At 36.5% G+C, this 22,028-nt stretch overlaps 2 protein-coding genes and 1 long non-coding RNA gene across 4 annotated transcripts; all 3 read left to right on the top strand.

Moving 5' to 3' along the window:
• The first annotated feature begins 2,646 nt into the window (after window positions 1-2,646).
• On the top strand, window positions 2,647-12,934 carry LOC147569187 (ABC transporter C family member 14-like). Its single transcript, XM_086655630.1, has 13 exons — window positions 2,647-2,780; window positions 3,573-5,042; window positions 7,354-8,051; window positions 8,824-9,144; window positions 9,260-9,346; window positions 9,436-10,071; window positions 10,149-10,313; window positions 10,702-10,996; window positions 11,108-11,322; window positions 11,583-11,888; window positions 12,069-12,132; window positions 12,224-12,463; window positions 12,630-12,934. Exons 2-13 carry the CDS (start codon window positions 3,629-3,631, stop codon window positions 12,728-12,730), a joined length of 4,542 nt encoding a protein of 1,513 aa, XP_086511756.1. The 5' UTR covers window positions 2,647-2,780; window positions 3,573-3,628; the 3' UTR covers window positions 12,731-12,934.
• LOC147569188 (uncharacterized) lies at window positions 5,508-7,297 on the top strand. Its single transcript, XR_015231210.1, has 2 exons — window positions 5,508-6,431; window positions 6,498-7,297. It is a non-coding gene; the product is annotated as an uncharacterized LOC147569188 (long non-coding RNA).
• Window positions 12,935-14,100: 1,166 nt separating the features above from the next.
• Window positions 14,101-21,440, top strand: LOC147569186 (GPI transamidase component PIG-S-like protein). Of its 2 annotated transcripts, none has more exons than XM_086655621.1 (14): window positions 14,101-14,362; window positions 15,170-15,537; window positions 15,614-16,295; window positions 16,664-16,748; window positions 16,831-16,920; window positions 17,027-17,100; window positions 17,727-17,811; window positions 17,911-18,000; window positions 18,354-18,484; window positions 19,034-19,115; window positions 19,209-19,256; window positions 20,000-20,072; window positions 20,191-20,294; window positions 20,957-21,440. In XM_086655621.1, exons 2-14 carry the CDS (start codon window positions 15,378-15,380, stop codon window positions 21,077-21,079), a joined length of 1,827 nt encoding a protein of 608 aa, XP_086511747.1. In that variant the 5' UTR covers window positions 14,101-14,362; window positions 15,170-15,377; the 3' UTR covers window positions 21,080-21,440. The 2 variants fall into 2 exon arrangements, with proteins under 2 accessions (XP_086511747.1, XP_086511748.1); XM_086655622.1 differs by lacking the exon at window positions 14,101-14,362 and adding an exon at window positions 14,664-14,844 and having other exon boundaries at window positions 15,058-15,537.
• The last annotated feature ends 588 nt before the right edge of the window (window positions 21,441-22,028 follow it).

The following is a 22,028-nucleotide window of genomic DNA, read 5'->3' as shown; positions in this document are numbered from 1 at the left end:
ATTTTTTTCTGAAAAAAAAACTTTTCCTCATAAAACATTTTCTTTCCGAAAACCGCTTATTGCGATAACCGAAATTTCCTGAAAACTGTTTTTCACGAAAATTGTTGATTTTCTTTTTCTCGAAAACTGCTTTTTCCTGAAACCGTGTTTTCCTTAAAAAAAATCTTTGGGGAAAACGGTATTCATGAAAAAAAAATCAAGAAATTTCTTTTATCGAAAAACAGTTTTCATTAAAAAACAACTTTCAAGAGATTTCGATTAAAGGGAAAAAAATAATTTTGGGGATAAGAAATTTGCGAGAAACAGTTTTGGGGAAAAAGAATTTTCGGTATAAAAAACAGGTTTTCAGGGAAAATAATAGTTTTCGTGAAAAACTATTTTGGGGAAAAAATTGGTTTTCGGAGAAAAAACAATTTTTGGGAAAAAGAATAGTTTCGGGGAAAAAAAGTTTTCGAAAATCATTTTGTATGGAAAAATAGTTTTTGAAAAAAAAAATATTTTGAGTTAATTCCTACTTGGCCCCTTACTTTGTGACCAACTTCACCTCTCTCTTCAACTCACCTCTTTCTCTCCACCTCACATCACTCTTCAACTCACCTCTCTCTCTCCAACTCACTTCCTCTTCTTCGACAAGGTCGTCGACCGGAAAATTTTCCGACCGACGACCTTGTCGGATAAGAGGAAGTGAGTTGGAGAGAGAGAGAGAGAGAGGTGAGGTGGAGAGAGAGTGAGAGAGAGGTGAGGTGGAGAGAGAGTGAGGGGTGAGGTGGAGAGAGAGAGAGAGGGGTGAGGTGGAGAGAGAGAGAGAGGTGAGGTGGAGAGAGAGAGAGGTGAGGTGGAGAGAGACAGAGAGGTGAGGTGGATGTGCGGTGGAATTTCTTGTATTATAACTAATTTTATTTTGAAAAAGTATATATAGAAAGGGTACTTATGACATTTATACTAAAATAGGGGGTCATATTTGAATTTATGAAAAATAGGGGGCCATAAAGGAAGCTGGTCACAAAGTAGGGGCCAAATAGGAATTAACTTTTTATTTCTTTTGTTGAAATAATTAATTGTTTTCTTCCTAATATCAATTGTTTTTTTCCTAATAATGAGGTTTCTTTCTTACAAAAATTGTAGGTAGTATACAAGTCAAACTTTTCCTCATTTCTTGGTATTTTCTCTCTCTAGTTTTGCACTGAACAAGGGTAAGGGTGGCTACCCCTGCTCCACGTTTTTTGACTTCCGTAAGTGTCTAGTCTGCTTAAACTGCACAGTCTCTCATCTATATATATCACTCAAGGGTGCTTCTAAAGGCACCAGGCCAAAAGGCTGTTAGCATCCATCTCTGTTAGCACCACTCCTAACCGCTCCTTTCTCTATTAGCACCAACCAACTATGTAGGCACCAGTCCCTCCTCAGTTAACCTTAACCCCTCCATCCATCTTTCACAAAACCAACCAGAAATCCCAATTTCAAACTTTTTTTCTCTAAGCAAACCGAACTTTATTCACCAAATCGCACCTAATCTCACGAATCTATCTCAAATTTTGCTAGGAATAAGTCTTTTCACTCTCTAAGTGTTAGAATCAAGCATCATTTGGTGGAGACGAAGTTGAAATCAAGTTACAATTTCTCATTCAAGGTTGGCTCAAAAACCCTAACTTTTATAATTCTTTTGAATAAATTTGTTGTTAGATTGATTGGGATGCTAATAGTGTGTTGTAACATGTTTAGAATTTTGTATTATATAATTTCGAACAAATTTAAAGCCATCTGAGTGTTTGATGCACTATGAGATTGCCCTAAATTAGCATAATGGTTGCTGGAACGACTCGGACGGATTGGACCAGTCCGTCCGAGTCTTCCTGGTCACGGATCAGGTAATCCGTGACCTAACCAGCTGGAACAACAACAACATCAACGGCAAACATACTGGTGGCGGGCCTGATTATCTTAATGGATTCAATGATGGGTGGAAGATTGGAACCACTTTTGGAGATTGGTAACAACACTGCCAATCAGAAGAATCTCACTAATAATGTTAACATTAATGGAGGAGGTGGTTTTAGCAAAGGAAGATTTTATTCCAATCTTGAAAACAACAACATCAACATGATCAATACCACCATCACCGACAACAACAATAAAAAAAAAAAAAAATGAAGTTGTAGTTCATCATCATGAAGGAAAGGTTTCATCAGCTGGAAAAAAAACCAACTTCCACCATTAGTAGTAATAATAACAATAATATTGTTGTTGATTAGAGATTTAAAACTCTTCCACCATCAGAATCACTTCTAAAAATGAAAGTGTGGGTGGTTATATCTTTGTCTGCAACAATGATACCATGCAAGAAAACTTGCAAGGACAACTCTTTGGTACAGACTAATGCTCTTTCTTAATTAATCTTAGTTATACCTCACTGATCATCTGTAAAAATTAATTTTGAAATTTGTTTCAATTATTGACATGTATGAATTTTGATTGGGATTCCTTTTGTTTTGAAAGAAGAAGATGGAAGAAGCAAATGAAGGTGAACGTCACCCACATTAAAAATCGGTGCTTATAGAGACTTCGGGTCAATGGTCATTGACCCGAGTCAACAAAATTTTTGGATGCTAACAGCTTTTTGGCCCGGTGCTTTTAGAAGCACCCATCACTCAAACGTTTCATTTCTTTCTCTCTCCTTCATTTGACCGATTTTCTCTCTATATTGATTAAAATTTGGCCCATCTCTCTCTGGTTCAAGTTTCATTCACACAAGCTCATATCTGTTCTTCTCTTACCAAGAGGTAAAAACTAAAAACCCATCTCTCTTACTAGATACTAGTTCTTGTTTCTTACACTAATATTATACTATTCTTCTTCATATCAAATCTTTGATTGGTTCAAACTTCAAAGTTTCTTACAAGTGTAAAATCCAAGAAAAATGGAGATCTAAAATATACTCCATGTTTTTTCTCTAAAATCATGTGAACTTCTAAGCCAGATTAATTCAAATTAATTGAAATCAATGGGTAATACTTACACCAAAATTAACCTTCTAATAACAAGTCATTCTTTCTTTGTTTCCCTCTCTAGAAGTATTTTTTGTCAACTAATTAGCCAGGTTTTACTTGCCTTATTAATTATTCCCATTTATCTTCCTATTACTTGGTTTCTTCCTTCTTTAGCTCTTCTAATGTCTTCCTCTCTCTACCTTTTCTCCTTATCTGTTCTAATGGCAGCAAATTTTACCTTTTAATTTCTCTGTTTTCAACCACTCAAAAGATAAATGTTTTTTTTTTTTCAGAAAATCACTATTGTGAGTTTTTACTTTGATTATTCTTAATATTTTATACTTGGGTATTGATTCATTGATTCTTAATTTCTTTTTTGTATTTATCATTTTAACATTTATTGTTCATGAAATTCTTCTGACTAATGTTTGATTTTTTCTTCATTTTGATTTAATTATGTTTTGTTTTGTTCTTCAATTCAGTTTCAGTATTGATAAGAGTTTAATGATTTCAACCCATTATAGATAATCTCTCAGATCCTTCATTTATTCATCACTCTAACTTATTTTCTTGTTCTTTTTGCAGAAGTACAGAGAGAGCTAGAGAGAGAAAGCAAAGAGAGAGAAGAAAAGTGGTGAAATATGTCTTCTTCTTCTGATTCTTCTGGTTTATGGTTAACTTCCCTTTCTTGTTCAAGTTCTGTTATTCAATCTTCATTTGATAATGGATTTTCTCTCTCTACAATCTTTCAATGGGTAAGATTTATATTCTTATCTCCATGTCCTCAAAGAGCTCTGTTTTCATCAATAGATCTTATTTTCTTGTTCATCTTACTTGTTTTTGCAATCCAGAAAATCTTTTCTAGATTGAAAAACCAATCAAAACCCATAACTAGAAACAGTATAAAACCTCAAATATCTACAAATTTCTGGTTCAAGTTCACTTTGATTCTCTCATTTCTGTTCTCAATCTCTTATACTGTTCTTTTCATATTAGGGTTCATTTCAAATCCCCAATCTAAATCTCCATGGAATTTACTCGAACCTTTGTTTCGATTAGTTCAAGCGATAACCCATTTATTGATAGCGATTTTAATTGCGCACGAAAAGAAATTTCAAGCAATTACTCATCCGAAATCGATTCGAGTTTACTGGATCTTAAACTTCATTATCATTTCTCTGTTTTCAATTTCTTCTATCATCAGATTCACATATGCTAATCAAATTCATAATTCTGATTTAAAAACTGATGATATTTTCTCCTTGATTAGTCTACCATTTTCTCTACTTCTTCTAGTTGTAGCCATTAATGGATCGACTGGGATCAAACTAACAAGAACAGAGAACTCTGTATCAGAATCCGAATCGAACTTAAAAGAACCACTTTTGAGTAAATCAATTCCAACTGGTTATGCATCAGCTTCAATATTGTCAAGAGCAACATGGTATTGGATGAACCCTTTACTATCGAAAGGGTATAAATCACCATTAAAGCTTGATGAAATTCCTTCATTAGCACCAGAACATCAAGCAGAAAAAATGTCTGAAATTTTTACAACAAATCTTCCAAACCCAGAAGAGAAATCAAAGCATCCTGTTCGAACCGCATTGTTCCGATGTTTTTGGAGAGAATTAGCTTTCACTGCATTTCTCGCAATCGCTAAACTCTGTGTAATGTATTTAGGTCCAATTCTTCTTCAAAAATTTGTAGATTTCACTTCTGGAATTCAATCTTCACCATATGAAGGTTATTATCTAGTTTTGATCTTATTAACTGCAAAATTCATTGAAGTACTTTGTTCTCATCAATACAATTTTCAATCTCAAAAGATTGGAATGTTAATTAGATCAACTTTAATCACTTCTTTATACAAGAAAGGATTAAGATTAACTTGTTCGAGTCGACAAGCTCATGGTGTAGGTCAAATCGTAAATTACATGGCAGTCGATGCTCAACAACTTTCCGATATGATCCTTCAATTACATTATATTTGGCTAATGCCCTTACAAGTTGGAGCTGCACTCTTACTTCTCTATAACTCGTTCGGTCTTTCTGTTAGAATAATATATGTAATAGTTAGGGGTTGTTTAGTAATTTGCCCTGTAAGGGCCTTTTAGTCTTTTATCATTAGTATATATTTGTTAAGTTGTAACCCTAGTTTAATAAGAATGAGATTCATAGCCTCCACAATGTTTCTCCTCTTCCTTCTTCTCTATGATTATTGTTTTTTGTCTTAACATGGTATCAGAGCATTAGGACTTGATTGTTTCTTTTTTTGGTTTAGAGAATTTGTGAGTTGGTTTTTGGAATTAAAGAAAAGAGGTTCTGGTTTCGGATTTGTTGGTGTTTTTCACGAGTTGGAAAGGTGGTTTAGTTTTGTTTTGGTATAATGGTTTGTATATTTGGGTGGTATAGTGGTTACTTAATGAGATTTTATGGAAAGAAAGGGGTAGTATTTGGGTGGTATAGTGATTTACTGAAGAGTAGTTTTGATTTATTTTGGTTTGGATTTGAAGGTTTGTTGGTGGTTTTGGATTTGATTTGTTGAGAGTTTTTTGAATTTGGAATAGATTTTAGAGGGCGGTTTGGCTGGAGGGTGGTTTAGTGCTTGGCGAGTTTCTTGGCGTGAAGAGCAAATAGTTAAATAGGCGTTTTTTTTATGGGATTTAAATAAGCAGTTTTGTTGGATTTTCATTGGCGCTTTATGAAAGGTTGTTTGAGTGGGGGGTAGTTTAGCAAAAGATTTAAGTGGTCTATGATTTGAGTGGTTTATGATTTGGGAAGTTTTGGAGTTGGGAGGTTTTATTTGTGGGAATTTAAAGTTTTGGAGTTGGGAGGTTTTATTTGTGGGAATTTAAAGTTTTGGAGTTGGGAGGTTTTATTTGTGGGAATTTAAGGGTGGTTTTAGTTAGTTTAAAGGCTGGTTTTGGTTGGAATTGAAAGGCTGTTTTGGTGTGAATTAAAGAGGGTTGTTGTGGCTTGTGGGTTGTTGGAGAAGAAGGGTGCTGTTTGGTGGTTTCTTGGCTGGAAAACTCTTCTACTCAAGGGGCTGTTTGGCGGACGCGGAAAAAAAAGATTTTCTTTAAGGGACAGTTTGGCTATCTGGTATTGTTATTTATTTTGCACTTCTTTTTCGTATTTCTTTAGCTAGTTTGTTTGGTGTTGTCTTGGTTTTTGGGGGTAAAAAAATGTTTTTGTTTGGGTATTAGTTTCGTGTCTTCATGGGATTTTTGAATGTAAAGTGGAACGGTAATATTAGTGGCTTCGGCGGTTTAAAATTGTTGGCGGTATTAAAATTGAATGGTTTAGAAGGTATTGAATGGTAGTTTTGGCTGAGATTTGATTTGAGTGGTTTTTCGATAAGGTGGTTTTGGAACTTGGAGGAGGTGGTGTTAGTGAAAAATTTGAAAGTGGTTTTTGGATTTGTCATTGATCTTGTTGGTAGTGAATTTGTTGGCGGTTTTGATTTGCATTTGAATATTGGCAGTATTGCATTTGGATTCTGGGTAGTATGACATTTGAATTTTGAGCAGTACTGCATTTGAATGTTGGCAATATTGCATTTGGATTGTGGGCAATATTGCATTTGAATGTTGGCAATATTGCATTTGCATCTTCTTCCTCCTCCTTTGGACAATATTGCATTTGAATCTTCTTCCTCCTCTTTTGGGCAATATTGCATTTGCATCTTCTTCTCCTCTTTGGGCAATATTGCATTTGAATCTTCTTCCTCCTCGTTTGGGCAATATTGCATTTGCATCTTCTCCTCCTCTTTGAGAAATATTGCACTTGGATCTTATTCCTCCTCTTTTGGGTAATATTGCATTTGCATCTTCTTCCTCCTCTTCTCCTTTTGCAGTTTAGCAGTACTGGATTTTGGTTTGCAGTATTGGATATTGAATTTTGGTTGGCAACATCGGATTTTGGATTTTGGTTGGCAACATTGGATTTTGGATTTTGGTTGGTAGTATCGGATATTGGATTTTGGTGGGCAATATTGGATTTTCGATTTTGGTTGCAAGTATTGGATTTTGGTTTAACGGTTTTGTAGTATTTGCAGTATTTGGTTTAGCAGTGACTTGTTCACCAAGTCACACTCGGTTCCACTCTTTCGTTGCTTAGTTAGCAAACTCTCGATACTTTTCAAAATCGCATCGTGAGTTTGAGGGAGGGTGTTAGAATAATATATGTAATAGTTAGGGGTTGTTTAGTAATTTGCCCTGTAAGGGCCTTTTAGTCTTTTATCATTAGTATATATTTGTTAAGTTGTAACCCTAGTTTAATAAGAATGAGATTCATAGCCTCCACAATGTTTCTCCTCTTCCTTCTTCTCTATGATTATTGTTTTTTGTCTTAACACTTTCTTCCCTTTCTGCATTAATCGGAATTGTTGGTGTTTTGATCTTCGTAGTTTTGGGTACTAAACGAAACAATCGATATCAATTCAGTTTGATGACTAAAAGAGATTCAAGAATGAAAGCAACTAATGAAATGTTGAATTATATGAGAGTAATAAAGTTTCAAGCTTGGGAAGAACATTTCAAGAAAAGGATTCAAGAATTTAGAGATTCAGAGTTTTCATGGTTGACAAAGTTTATGTATTCCATCTCTGGTAATATAATAGTGTTATGGAGTGCACCAGTGATTGTTGCAGGACTAACATTTGGGTCAGCAATTTGGTTAGGGTTTGAATTTAATGCTGGAACTGTTTTCACAGCAACTTCAATATTCAAGATTTTACAAGAACCATTAAGGAATTTTCCTCAAGCTTTGATTTCAATTTCACAAGCTATGGTTTCATTAGGGAGATTAGATGGGTTTATGATGAGTAGAGAATTGGGTAATGGAGTTGTAGAGAGGGAAGAAGGTTGTAATGGTAGTATTGCAGTTGAGGTTGAAGATGGAAAATTTGGGTGGGATGATGAAGATGATCAAGTTGTTTTGAAAGATTTGAATTTGAAGGTCAAGAAAGGAGAACTTGCTGCTATTGTTGGAACTGTTGGTTCGGGAAAATCTTCGTTACTGGGTTCTGTTCTTGGCGAAATGCATAAGATTTCCGGAAAGGTACTTTTACTAATCTTTAGCTTATTCAAAAACCTAAGCAAACTTGGAAATTTAACACTTAAAGTGCCTAAATATGTCTCATACATCTCTATTACCTTTCGTCGAATTACAAATTGAAATAACGTATCAAGGATCAACTAGACAAAACACAAATATTTAAGATCTTTGTAGCATCAATGTCTTTTTATAGAGTAAACAATATGATTGCGTCCTAGTTATTATTATATGTGACATTATACTATAATTTTTAAAGTTATTTTATAAAAATTATTATAATGTCTATATTTAAATGGCTAATATCATAGGTTCATAGATTTCAGTTTAATTATTGTTGAACTATTCAAAAGTTTGAAAGAGACCACCTATCTTGGTCTTATTATATAGATTCATTTATCCAACAGATTCTATATCAATTTTAATAATTTTCTTTTTAAATATTTGATAGAGAAGACATCTTTTATTACTATTTGAAACTTTCTTGCCCCCCAAGAAAAAAACAAAGTTCAATTTTTTTAACGAAAAAAGAAGAAAAAGCGCCTAACTAAGCTATATTTTTTTGGGTAGACCGGTACCATGCCAACAACTTAGAGGCCAGATAGGTTGGTCCTGTATTTAGGTTTTGGGCTTCTACGTGCCCATTTGGACTCGGACGAACCTGACTAGCATTGAGCTTTCGAGCTCTCTTTCCACCCCGTGCTGGGCCATTGCGGCCCAAATCCAACCCCAACTGGCTAACCCAATATAATTTGATAATCTTGTGGGTCCTTTACAGGTGAGAGTATGTGGGTCCACTGCATACGTGGCACAAACATCATGGATTCAGAATGGAACAATCAAAGAAAACATTTTATTTGGATTGCCAATGAACAACCACAAATACAAAGAAGTTATAAAAGTTTGTTGCTTGGAGAAAGATTTAGAGATGATGGAGTTTGGTGATCAGACCGAAATTGGTGAGCGTGGTATAAATCTAAGTGGTGGTCAAAAACAAAGAATTCAACTTGCTCGAGCCGTTTATCAAGACTCCGATATTTACCTTCTTGACGATATCTTTAGTGCTGTCGATGCTCATACAGGATCCGATATTTTCAGGGTACCCAATCTATAATCTTCACTAAAAATAACGTTTAAACCTTTTTGAAACATTATTTTTAGGTACTATACTTTGTAAGATTATATCGTCGAGCTTGAGATATGTAATTGTGCAGGAATGTGTAAGGGGAGCTCTGAAAAACAAAACTATTTTGCTAGTAACTCACCAAGTCGATTTCTTGCACAATGCCGATCACATATTTGTAAGTATTTTATTTTCGTCGAATCAATTTACCTTATATACATGAATTATACTTTATCTTATAGTAGAATTAATGAAATGAAACAACAGGTAATGAGAGATGGGATGGTAGTACAATCAGGGAAATATGATGAGCTTCTAAGGTCTGGTTTAGATTTTGGTGCTTTGGTTGCTGCTCATGAAACATCAATGGAGTTAGTAGAGAAAAGCAACAATGCTAATTCAAACAATGACCCTCAATTAGAAGTATCTAGTCAACCAACTATTCCTTCTCCAAGGGAAACCAATGGTGAAAACGGGTCGATTAATGATCAAACAAAATCACAGAAGAAATCATCTAAACTTATAGAAGATGAAGAAAGAGAAACAGGGCAAGTTGGTTTAGAGGTTTATAAGATTTACTGCACAAAAGCTTATGGATGGTGGGGTGCTTTGTTAGTGTTGCTTATTTCATTGTTATGGCAATCTTCTTTAATGGCTAGTGATTATTGGCTTGCTTATGAGACGGGTTCAGATCGGGCAGCTTCTTTCGATCCTTCGTTGTTTATTCGTGTTTATGCAATCATTGCTGCTGTTTCATGTGTGTTGGTTTTGATTAGGTCTCTTTATGTTACTTTCATTGGTCTTAAGACTGCTCAAAGTTTCTTCTCACAAATTCTTCATAGTATTTTACATGCTCCAATGTCTTTCTTCGATACTACTCCGTCTGGACGAATCTTGAGTCGGGTAAGATCTCTCTCTCTCTCTCTCTCTCCCTTTCTCCTTAAAGCATTTCTTGATTCTTGTTTTGTTATGTTTTGCAGGCATCTACTGATCAAACCAACATTGATCTCTTCCTTCCCTTCTTTGTGAGCTTAACTGTTTCAATGTACATTACAGTTCTAAGCATCATAGTTATAATATGTCAAGTTGCTTGGCCAACTATCTTCCTTATAATTCCTCTTGGCTGGTTCAACTATTGGTATCGGGTACGCTTAAATTCTTTTTCTATCTTGTGTTTTTTTTTCCTTTAAGTCAGATTTGACTTCTGACACTAGATCTGAATTAACTTGAGTCGAATTCAAAATGTGTGTTTCCGACTCGACGTGGACTCGTTTGAGTGGTTGTCTAGCGCTGATTATGGGTCCATGTCACTTGAAGATAAAATATGTCTGAATTAAGAGGCCATTGTCTGAAATAAGTGAAAATGACTTGTGCCTCTGACTAAGACAAGTCAGATTCAAACAATTCAGAGTTAGGCGAATTAGACCCAGATAAGTCAGACTCAAACAATGAGAGAAGAACACATAGACTACCTTAGAATAGCCTATTTGGTTTTGTTATATATCTGATCTGACAGATGATTCGGTTATCTAGGGATACTATCTTGCTTCGTCTCGTGAGTTAACTCGACTTGACTCCATTACAAAAGCTCCTGTTATTCAGCATTTCTCGGAAAGTGTCTCTGGTGTCATGACGATTCGATGTTTCAATAAGCAAACAAGGTTTTGTCAAGAAAATATTGATAGAGTGAATGCTAATTTACGTATGGATTTTCACAATAACGGCTCAAATGAATGGTTGGGTTTTCGTCTAGAATTGATTGGAAGTTTAGTCTTGTGCCTTTCTGCCTTGTTCATGGTCTTACTGCCTAGCAATGTTATCAAGCCCGGTATGTGTGAATCTTTCTGCCTAATATATATATATATATATATATGGATCAAGTTGATTCATTTGTACTTGGGATCTAACTTTTAGTCCTTTACGATCTTGTATAATGTAGAGTATGTGGGGTTGTCTCTCTCGTACGGATTGTCTCTCAATGCTGTTTTATTCTGGGCTGTATTTATGAGTTGCTTCGTGGAAAATAAAATGGTTTCGGTAGAGAGGATGAGACAGTTCATAAACATACCATCTGAAGCACCATGGGTTATCGAAGATTCACTTCCTCCTGTAGGTTGGCCTAACCGTGGCAATATAGAGCTGAAGAGCTTACAGGTAACTCAATTTCTTAAAAATGCAATATAGAGCTCAATATCTTTGGTCCGAACGAGTCAATTGAATCCTGTCTTTTTACGTCCTCATTTCCCTCTCGTGTAATAGTGACATGGGGGTGGAAAATGAATGAGAGGAATAGAGTTTCTCTCAATTTTGACATACCGGGCCTCCCACAGAGAGGCCTGTACAACGGGTTACTAGCTTAGAGCACATTCTGATATTACGTATTTACATGACATTTTGTGTTGTTTGTCGAGCAGGTAAGATACCGGCCAAACACTCCTTTGATTCTCAAAGGCATTAGTCTTAACATTCAAGGAGGAGAGAAGATTGGTGTAGTTGGCCGAACAGGAAGTGGAAAATCAACTTTGATCCAAGCTTTCTTTAGAGTGATGGAACCTTCAGGAGGGGCAATCATTATTGATGGAATCAATATTTCGAAGTTGGGCCTTCATGATCTTAGATCGCGATATGGAATCATTCCTCAAGAACCTGTCTTGTTTGAAGGAACAGTAAGAAGTAACATCGACCCAATTGGATTATATTCAGATGACGAAATATGGAAGGTAACTGCATTGTTTAATGTTTTGTAATTCATATAAGCTTCCCCTTGCACATTTGTTCGTACTTCAATGGACCAGTGTTCGGTGGTTTTGGGAATCTCTCACCAACGAGCTAGCTCTTGGGGCGAGAGAGGCCTTTTTTCACTTGGTTAAGGCTAACCCTTGTTTTTCACCTTCCACCAGAGCCTCGAACGGTGCCAACTGAAAGATGTAGTGGCAGGCAAACCTGATAAACTCGATTCTTTAGGTATTTTCTTTTGTCATTAAAATACATTGTCTTGTTTACTCGCCTCGATATCAAAATGTTACTTATTTTTTCGGTGTTTTCGACTTCTTAGTGGCTGATAGTGGAGATAATTGGAGTGTGGGACAGAGACAGTTACTCTGTCTTGGAAGGGTTATGTTAAAGAAAAGCAGAATTTTGTTCATGGATGAAGCAACTGCCTCTGTTGATTCACAAACTGATGGTGTAATTCAAAGGATCATTAGAGAAGACTTTGAGGCTTGTACTATTATAAGCATTGCTCATAGAATACCCACTGTCATGGACTGCGACAGAGTACTAGTAATCGATGCAGGTATGTACTCAATTTATCGTTCATTTATTCTGCTTTTAGGTGGTATTTAAGTTTGTCAAAGTCATGTACGAAATCTGAGTCGAAATCTGAATTGACTTTGCCTAGTAGTGTCTACTGAACCAAGCAGATGTTTGTTTTTCTAACATTTGATTATTTTCTTTGCCAGGTTATGCAAAAGAATTTGACTCACCCGCCCGCTTACTCGGACGACATTCTCTTTTTGGGGCATTAGTTCAAGAGTACGCTAATCGCTCTTCTGGTTTATAGGAAATATAGTTATAGGTTTCTCCTGATAAAACTTGAAGCAAATGAGACATGTTAACCTTTTGAGAGCTGAAAAATCGAATCGAATACGCTGTTGTCAAAAAGCACTTGTACTAATTTTTGTTTCCTGGACCACATAATTTGTTTTGGTCAAATATAGTAGATGAATGTAGCTACGCTTATCAAATGAAGTGCACTCTGAGAACACTTTGTAATACTGTCATGAAGTTTTGTAGTAGTTGATTTTGCAAGAGTTCGACCTACTTTCGAATTTAAAAGTTACCATGTACAACCATAAAATGCTACGAGTGAGAGTGCTATTGAAAAGGCCGCATAAATTAGTTACAGCATCGTAACTAAGTTGAAATCAACTATTTAACTTGTACATATAGCGATTGACGTATCAGTTTTTCAGTAGCAAAATTTAAAAGCACCGGTCTAACGGTCGTTTGATTAGTCAATGATTAAACATCATTACATATTCTACACCTGTAACTCGTAAGTGACCTCAAAACTAACAAGTATATAAACGAGAAAAACATAATATAACACATTAACGCTCATGGTGATACTCAATTTTCTTATTTACAACCTATCTCTTTCACTATCGAACTTTAGTTAGGTTTCGTTTGATAGCAACTAAATGCATAGTGGGAAAATTGATTTTTTTTTTCTTTTTGAAGTCAAGGGAAACATTTCCATTCATAAGTGATAAAATCACGATTTTACATGGACGATAATTCTTATTTCTCTCCTCTGAAAACTTCATGTGAGTTACATACCTTTAAATGCAAAGTATCTCATGAAGGGAAAGAAATTGGACTAGACACAGACACATTGATCCTAAAGATCGAAAAAAAGACCCTAAAGGTCGACAAAAAGATCCTGAAAAGAGACCCTAAAGGTCTGACAAATACTATAATAATAATAAAAGAACCACCGCCGCTATCATCGGAAAATCGTCGTCGTCACCGGAGAACCGCCTCCGTCATCGGAGAACCGCCTTCGCCACCGGAAAACCGCCACCATCACCGGAAAAACCGTCGTCGTCCAATTACCAAAGTATACTGAAAAACTAAATAATCTTCCTCTTGCCGGACCACCACCACCACCACCACTGCCCCGAGCCCTCCATAATAACACACCACCATGACTAAACCACCATAACCCCCACAAAGATCAAATAACCCACCGCCACCACCATTAAAACCCTCTTTGTTCCAATACCCCACACTACAACCACCACCACCACAGAAATACGACTCTACCACCATCCCCATTAAAATACTGATATCTCCTTCACTTCTCCACACAACCATCTCCACCTACAAACAGGAACTGCCCCTGACCACCATCCAAACCCCATCACCCCTGCCTCTAAAGCACCACCACATCTGAGGCCTAAACCCCCTCTCAAGCCACCACCATAGCCCGGTCAATCAGCAATTAAAGAGAGAAAAAGGGAAAGAAAACGAAAAAATGAAAGCATAAGAGGAAGATCCGGCGAAGGGAGATCTCCGGAAAACACGAACACGATCTCTCTTTCTCTCTCTGGTATAGACGGTTATGGAGAGCCTTGTGTTTATGTTAAGCTGTCTCCTGGAAAATTGATTTATTTCCACTCTTTTGTAGAATGTTGTAAAACAATCCCGCATTGGTGGGAGACAGGAGTGTGGTGCTCCTCTTAAGAGGTTAAGCACCCTTCCCTAGCGAGGCCTTTTAAAACCGTGAGGCCCAAGTGTGCCAAAGCGGACAATATCACTAGCAGCCCGGAAGGCTGGTCCTCACCATCCTATAACACGTTATCAGCACGATTCGCTCTACTATGATGTGGTCTTGGGAGGGTGTGTTGTAAAGCAATCTCACATTGGTGGGAGACAGGAGTGTGGTGCTCCTCTTAAGAGGTTAAGCACCCTTCCCTAGCGAGGCCTTTTAAAACCGTGAGGCCCAAGTGTGCCAAAGCGGACAATATCACTAGCAGCCCGGAAGGCTGGTCCTCACCATCCTATAACACGTTATCAGCACGATTCGCTCTACTATGATGTGGTCTTGGGAGGGTGTGTTGTAAAGCAATCTCACATTGGTGGGAGACAGGAGTGTGGTGCTCCTCTTAAGAGGTTAAGCACCCTTCCCTAGCGAGGCCTTTTAAAACCGTGAGGCCCAAGTGTGCCAAAGCGGACAATATCACTAGCAGCCCGGAAGGCTGGTCCTCACCATCCTATAACACGTTATCAGCACGATTCGCTTTACTATGATGTGGTCTTGGGAGGGTGTGTTGTAAAGCAATCTCACATTGGTGGGAGACAGGAGTGTGGTGTTCCTCTTAAGAGGTTAAGCACCTTTCCCTCGTGAGGCCTTTTAAAACTGTGAAGCCCTGGTGTGCATAAGCGGTCAGTATCACTAGCAGCCCGGAAGGCTGGTCCGCACCATCCTACAACATAGAAGTGATTTTATGGCGAAAGTGTATTATACGGTCGTATTTAAAAACCACACTTTCTGTCACAGTTTTTTAGTAAGAAACAGGACTGTGGTTCATTAATCTTCTCATCAGATCATATTTTCCCACTTTCCACTGAAGCTCACAAAATAGCTAGGGTTTCTCTAACCCTTTTGTTGATTCATTTGTTCACTTGACGAGACTTCAAACAATATGGCAGAAATCTCAGAAACTACTGAACAATCTGAAACGCCATCAATTTCTAAACCAGGAAATGAAATTGCTGAATTCGATCCAAAAACTATGCGGAAAACGAAGCCAGGACTCAAACGTTTGATCATGATTCTAACAGTTCTTGTGTCTTTCATATTAGGTAAGTTTTTATCTTCTCTCCATCTCTCTCTAAATGTGTCTTTTTTATGAGTAATTCGTGTTCATCTTCTATGTAGGACTCCCATTTCTGCTAAAATCTATCGAGATTTATCGTTCCCCTCTCCCATTTCGTGAAATTGATGCTTTATCCAACAGTGTTCAATCGAATTCACTGTACCTTCCTTGTCGATTCCAGGCAGTATTTTTAGGTTTTGAGAAGAGAGGAAGTTTAGATGTAAAGCAACTAGAGTCTATGATTTTAGAGGAGATGTTGAAATTAATTGGAAAGGATCCAATTTGTGGTGGTTGTGGAAAAAATCACACGGTCTCTGTGATTAATGAATTCAGTACGAGCTCTGAAATTTCTTATTGTGGAATTTCGGATTTATCTGGATTGATGGGTAGTTTTAGTGATGGTGATGATGAGGTTATTGATGATAAGTTAAACTCTGTTTTGAAGAGTGATGGGGGTTGTTCGGATTCTGGCGGAAAGATTTACACTTTTGTGGTGATGAATAAGGAAGAGGCTGATGGGAGTAGGGTTGTGGTTGGGAAATATCGACATGCTTGGTTGCTGGGAAAAGTTTCAGAGGTGAATGCAGTTTCGACAATTGCCAATACTTTTGTGAAGTTCTTTATAAATGGTGGGAAGGAAGAAGGGTTATCCAAACCGGAATTCATGCCCGTTGGTGCAGATGGAAGGATTGTTCTTTCGTTCAGTCTTCTCAATGCTAATCCACAAGATTGGATTTATGACTGGTATGAAGTAATCTCTTATTCTTTTCTGAAATTATTGATTTTATTGTTATCGTTGTATTCACGATTAAAGGATCTACTATAAGTTTGTTGTCTTTCCTTGTCGGTTTATCTAAACCTCATTTTGTGATGTCGAGCAATATATCCTATGGAACCCCTTTACCGTGTAAATCATAAGAAACAACTTTAGTACCAGATTGCTTATGCATTGAAAAGGTTAAGCTTTAAATGTGAACTGGGGGGAGCTGTCTCATCCTAACTTGGTTGTGGAAATGTTGGCTTGACAAACTTTAAGTTAATGTTTCATCTATTGGGTTGTGCAAGTGCTCTAGTGAATGTTTCTACCAATTCAAACTTGCTTTATATTTTAGGGATTTCCAAAACATAGATGAGGAGTTGTTGGCTCCTGTAGTTGAGGCATTGGCACCTATTGCAAACCTAAGTGTGGAAAGTCAGGTAAAAGACTGTCTTTGCTTACTAGTGCTTAATTTCATCGTATAATGGAGTGTATCTTACGTTGGTTATTATTATTGTTCAGGTTTTATATCATACCCCCAAGTCATCATTTTCTCACTGGGATGCGAAATTATCCAGTTATATCTTTAGTACGAAGGACCTTCCTTTTTTTGTATGCTTCTATAACCTATATTTTCTCTTGGGTATGAAAGTCAAGTGATATTATCTCTTCATAACAACATCTTAGTATATTAATTCTGTTCAAATAAAATTAACAGGTAAACTCAAACGAATGGCACTTAGATACTTCTATTGCAGCTGGTGGACGGTCAAAAGTTTTGCAATTTGTGGTGTATATTCTTTCACTCGTTCTTCAACTTTATCTTTCTCCATTTAATTATCTTTGCACAGTTAATATTGCTACGATGGTTGTGTTTGATTAACATCTAGTTTGTGAAGTTAAAACGAGAATTATTCTAGACTCCTCAAGCTCCAATATTGACATTGATTGAAAAACTCTCTTATATTACAACACTTCAACCATTCATTTCTAGAGGTGAGCTTGGGATTTTTTAGGGTTTGAAATCCGGTCATTATTTGACTAGCGAGGTTGTAGAGTTTGTCATGTAAAACTAGGAAATCATATCACATTGGTTCGGAAAGGGAATGATTAAGGATGGGGTGTAATTGCTTGCTTGTTTGCTCGGAAAACCTATAGCACATAAGGTATTTCACCTATCCAAAAGTGCAAAACATCAGTGAATAATGTTATTCCAATCCACCAGGGATTCACATCTTGAGAACGGTCTATTCTACCGCATGTCCTTCAGTGGATGTTAAATCAGTCTTTCATGGTCGTGTTCATTTTCTCAAGGATTAATTTAAAGTTATTATCTTCTAGTTGAATCTTCAAACATATTGCTAATGAACTGGTCGAATGGATGATTCTGCTAAGCACAAATTTTCCATTTTCACCAGATATGTACCTTCGGCAAAAGAGTGCCCTCTTCTTTTACAACTCCCGTCTGGAGAAATTTCCACGACTAATGGATTTATATCGCCAGTGAGTTTCATGCTTTCAGCTTCTCAGACTAGAACGATTCTAACTTAATGTATTGTGAAGTTGCATTTATGACTTGAAATCTATCATGTGCCTCTGCAGATGTGGGGAGGTGTTATTGTTTGGAATCCTCCAAGTTGCTTAAGGAGTTCAGAAAGTAGTCATCCCGTAAAGCATACATTGTCTCCCGCGGTCAGTTATCTAACCATTCGTTGGTCAATTTGACTATCACTTTTGAGTATATTTCAATATTTATTTACTCCATTCTAAAATAGTCCACCATTATATCTGTTTACCAGTGTTCCTTTATATGGTGTTCTCTTATAGTATATCTGTGTTCACTTCTTACTTTTTGAATGCAAGCTTCCTTGCAGTACCATTTATTCTTCCCGGTACCTCTACATTTGAAGTTCCAAAGTGTACCTATAATTTCTTGACTTAAAATGAGATACTAAAGTAGTTCATAAATTCATCCTCACAATACAATATATTGGTACGCATAAGATTCATTTTCTTAGGACTTACTTTGGCGTAATCTGAAGCAGGATGTTGAGAAACTTTTCGAGGTTTTCATGGGGCAGCTTCGACAACTCTTTGGGCTGAACTCTGACAACGCTTACGTCGCTGAATCAGAAATCTTTAACTTCGTGTCTAGTGAAAGAGGATTTACAGAATGGTGAGAGAAATGCATCCATTTATTTTATAACCTAACAAACTTTTATGCTTGATAATGGGAAGTGCCACATTGAAGATTGTATTCTTATCTTTACCACGTTACCTACTAAAATGTTATATTAGAATGTACGTATTGCAAATTGCTGCATATTGTCGATGTTAGTTTTTAGTAAGAAAGTGGTTTTATTTAGATAAGGATTCGATAATTCTGTGTCTTAGAGCACTGAATTACTCCTGTTTCGCATATTATACATACATACCTTTCTAACAATATTTAGAGATTCCATTCCATAGAGCATCTTGAGTTCCTATTTGTCGTGAATGATCTCTTCGCTAAGAAAAAGTTAAACAGTTCTGGTAGTCCTAATATTTTGAAATAGTATATTTGGTTACTTCAGAAATTTTCAGGTTGTTAGTTTTTCTGAACTTTGAGCAGCAACAGTAGTTGAAGTTAGCTAAACTACAATGTCGTTGTTCTTGACATTCTATTTATGTGAAGATGCTTTCGAGTTTCCTATCAATTTGTTCTTAATGCGTTCTTTTTATATAGGGAACTGGATGCGTTATCTCGGCAGCATACATGTTTTAATCTTCTTTCAAGTGCTGCAACTCTTGGATCTCTTTCCAAGTTGGTAGGTTCTTAATCCAAAATTTGAATCTAGACAAGGCGTCCATCACGTTATTTCACATTTTATAGTCCATTTCTGACAAAACTTAACTTGCAGGTTCAATCACTTCCACGGATGATAATTAAGGATGAAATTGGGAAAGAGGTTAGTCTTAAAAAAGTTATCAGATTGTTTTATCTGTGTATATGGTAGAGCAAAAAACCAACAATTGTAGTGGTTATATAAATACGACTACCCAGTTGCAGTGTTGTGTTCGAGAATTAATTAGCACATCTGTGCTTCTTTATAAATAAAATGATGTGAACTCTTTCTTGTTCTTTTTCTTCAACTATCAGGAATAACTAAAAAGTTATATCAGATATCACCACCTGTCAGCACGAGTGCTCAACATTTGATGGGTGAGACATGGGCTTGTCATCCATACTCGGGCGGACCTGCTTACGGATATCCCTATTACATTTACATGATAATAGTGAAGAGAGATGGGCACAAATGACAAACAAAAGAATTTAGGGATCTATTTGGAAAACTTTAGTTATACAATCTTGAGGTCCACATAGGAAGATGATACTATGGTAACTAAGAATACAATCTTTAGGTCCTATACGCTCATGACCAATTGGTTTTGAGTTGGATGACCACGAACTTAACATGGTATTGGAGCTAGGGTACACATGAAAGGCTCAACGGCCACATGTGTTCACGTAACCCAACAAAGAGATACGTGTTGATAGCTACTGAGTATGATAGTAACAAATTAGTTTTCAGTTTAGAGCCTACTTAATTGCAGTCTTTTCGAGAAACAAATTAGTTTTCAGTTTAGCTTGATTTCTATTTTGTTCACTTGGGTCCATTATCTCATTTTTTAATTCTCTCAAATTTCGCAGGTTAAGCTGTCACTTGAAGCTGCTAGTTTGGCTCAAACAAATGCTTCTCTTGGAAATTTTGAAGCTTCAGCTGGTACTTCCTTTCTGTTACTCTAAATCTTGAAGTTGGATTCTCTGCTTCTGTGGCACCAATTTTTCTTCCTCTAACGGCGAAGTAATAAGCAGCTAATTTTGCTGGTTTACTTTTTCAGCGTCCTCGAGGCAAGCGAGGGCTCTAGCAGAGGATGCATTTTTTCATCCATCCATCATGTCAATCAGCTACTACACATTTGAGCACTGCTTTGCCATTTACACGGTAGTCACAAACTTTATTAAACCAAAATTCCAAATCTTTTTATTATGAATAAAAGTATCTTCTTTCGTCAAAAAAGGTTTTGGAAATTGTTTGGTAAATGAGAAACTTACTCTTTCATAAGCAGTTGTTTTTTAAAGCAGATAATAAAAGCAATTCGAAGGATACTTCAAAATAGCTGTGTTATTTTCTTTTAAAAAGAAAACAATGTCGGAAGTAGCTCACAAAAAATTCCCAACAGTATCACACCACTCCTTGACACACTCATACTTATAGAAGAATTGTGCAGAGAGTAAAAAGTGTCATCTTGCTTAAAGTACTTCAGTTTTTTCCAGTCGCCCACGATTATTTTGGCTGAGTGAGCTCTGACATATCTCATCAGTCACCCAAATCATGCCACTAACTATGAACTGTTTGTAGAAAAACTTTAATGAATCTTTGTTTCAATGCTTATTTATATACACTCCCCATTATGCTGTTTAATTCATTTCCCACTGTTGAAACAATATGACGAGGTTTAGAACATCAATTAGCCGCTAAATGCAAACAGCCTCGAACGAAAATCCCTTCCTCTGCTGCCAGCGTTGTTTTACTAATTTTATTCATGGTTGGGCAGAGAATTCCAGTACTCTAATATATTTATTTTCTGTGGTTGAATTTGGCAGCCATTCTTTCTACCTGTTACTCTCCACATCCTACTTGCAGCTTCAAAAGAATGGAGACGATATAAACAAGAGCGTGCTAAGTATTTGGCGTGGACCTCCAGAACAAAGGTGAAACTACCTTAGCCGCGACTTGCTGATTACCCAGGTTCCATGGTGGGAAAAAAAGGTCTGTAGATTGATAAGATTTCAAAAAGCTTCTTGGGGGAAATTGTACGTACTCGGTCATTGCTGCTGTTTATGGTCCAACATGCCCTTTCTAATGGTTTGCCATGATTTAACAAAATGAATCAAATTTGTTCTTGGAGTATTGTCATGTGTCTCACTGTCTTGTAGTTTTGTCCCTGCAATTCTGTGTTTCCTAATGTCATTTGATCTCTTTTCTTTTCTTGGTTCTCTCTAAATTCTGATGTGTTTTCAATCTAAACTCCAACCCTCTAATTCTTTTGTTCATTCATTAAACATTTAAACCCGTCTGTCATAGTTATCCCGTTCTTTTCCTTGCTCTTACTCTTATTTTTTTTCGCCACTCAGAAAAAAAAGGGACATAACCACGGTTTGCTCGTTTAGAAGTTAGAACTACCGTTTAGTTGCATTTTCTTGGTTAAATTAGTAGGTTCGAGCTCAACTGTCAAACAACGATTTTACTCAATAGAACTAGGGATTGGCCGCCTTCAAGTGAAAATAACAAAAATAATTTTATGGAATATAACAGGATCAACATAGGATTTTTTACACAGTAATCATCAAAGAAGGTTGAATTGATAAGTGTAAAATACTGTTTATGTTTAATTTATCCAAGATGGTATCTTCTTCCCAAAAACTTCTTTAAAATATTGACTATTCAATTAGCTACCACCAAGTTTAAGATAAACTTTTCATTTAGTTATCTTGTGCAATTTCAAATAAAAGAAGATCAACTTGGGTCGAGTTAGATTTTAAATTATTGATTTTTTTCCTTCAATTTTGATCCAACCAAAAACTTGTGAGGATGATTTTCTGTTTCTCTTTTTTTGTCCTTTAACAACTCTTAATGGACGCATTCAGTCATTCTCATATCGACTCTGACACGTCT

Source organism: Eschscholzia californica, unplaced genomic scaffold (assembly GCF_041429995.1).
Source record: "Eschscholzia californica isolate CP2 unplaced genomic scaffold, dmEscCali1.0.p SCAF_1, whole genome shotgun sequence".
NCBI classification, from domain to species: domain Eukaryota; kingdom Viridiplantae; phylum Streptophyta; class Magnoliopsida; order Ranunculales; family Papaveraceae; genus Eschscholzia; species Eschscholzia californica.
Note: the sequence above shows the minus strand (reverse complement) of the source record. Positions and strands in the feature narration are given on the sequence as shown.

Excerpts from the sequence above, each read along its gene's own strand:
- LOC147569187 (XM_086655630.1), top strand. The coding sequence starts at position 3,629 with ATGTCTTCTTCTTCTGATTCTTCTGGTTTATGGTTAACTTCCCTTTCT. Across the intron at positions 10,072-10,148 it reads CTGGACGAATCTTGAGTCGG|GCATCTACTGATCAAACCAA; the intron begins GTAAGATCTCTC and ends TATGTTTTGCAG. Across the intron at positions 10,997-11,107 it reads TAGCAATGTTATCAAGCCCG|AGTATGTGGGGTTGTCTCTC; the intron begins GTATGTGTGAAT and ends TGTATAATGTAG.
- LOC147569186 (XM_086655621.1), top strand. The coding sequence starts at position 15,378 with ATGGCAGAAATCTCAGAAACTACTGAACAATCTGAAACGCCATCAATT. Across the intron at positions 18,001-18,353 it reads AGCATACATTGTCTCCCGCG|GATGTTGAGAAACTTTTCGA; the intron begins GTCAGTTATCTA and ends AATCTGAAGCAG. Across the intron at positions 18,485-19,033 it reads GAAAGAGGATTTACAGAATG|GGAACTGGATGCGTTATCTC; the intron begins GTGAGAGAAATG and ends CTTTTTATATAG.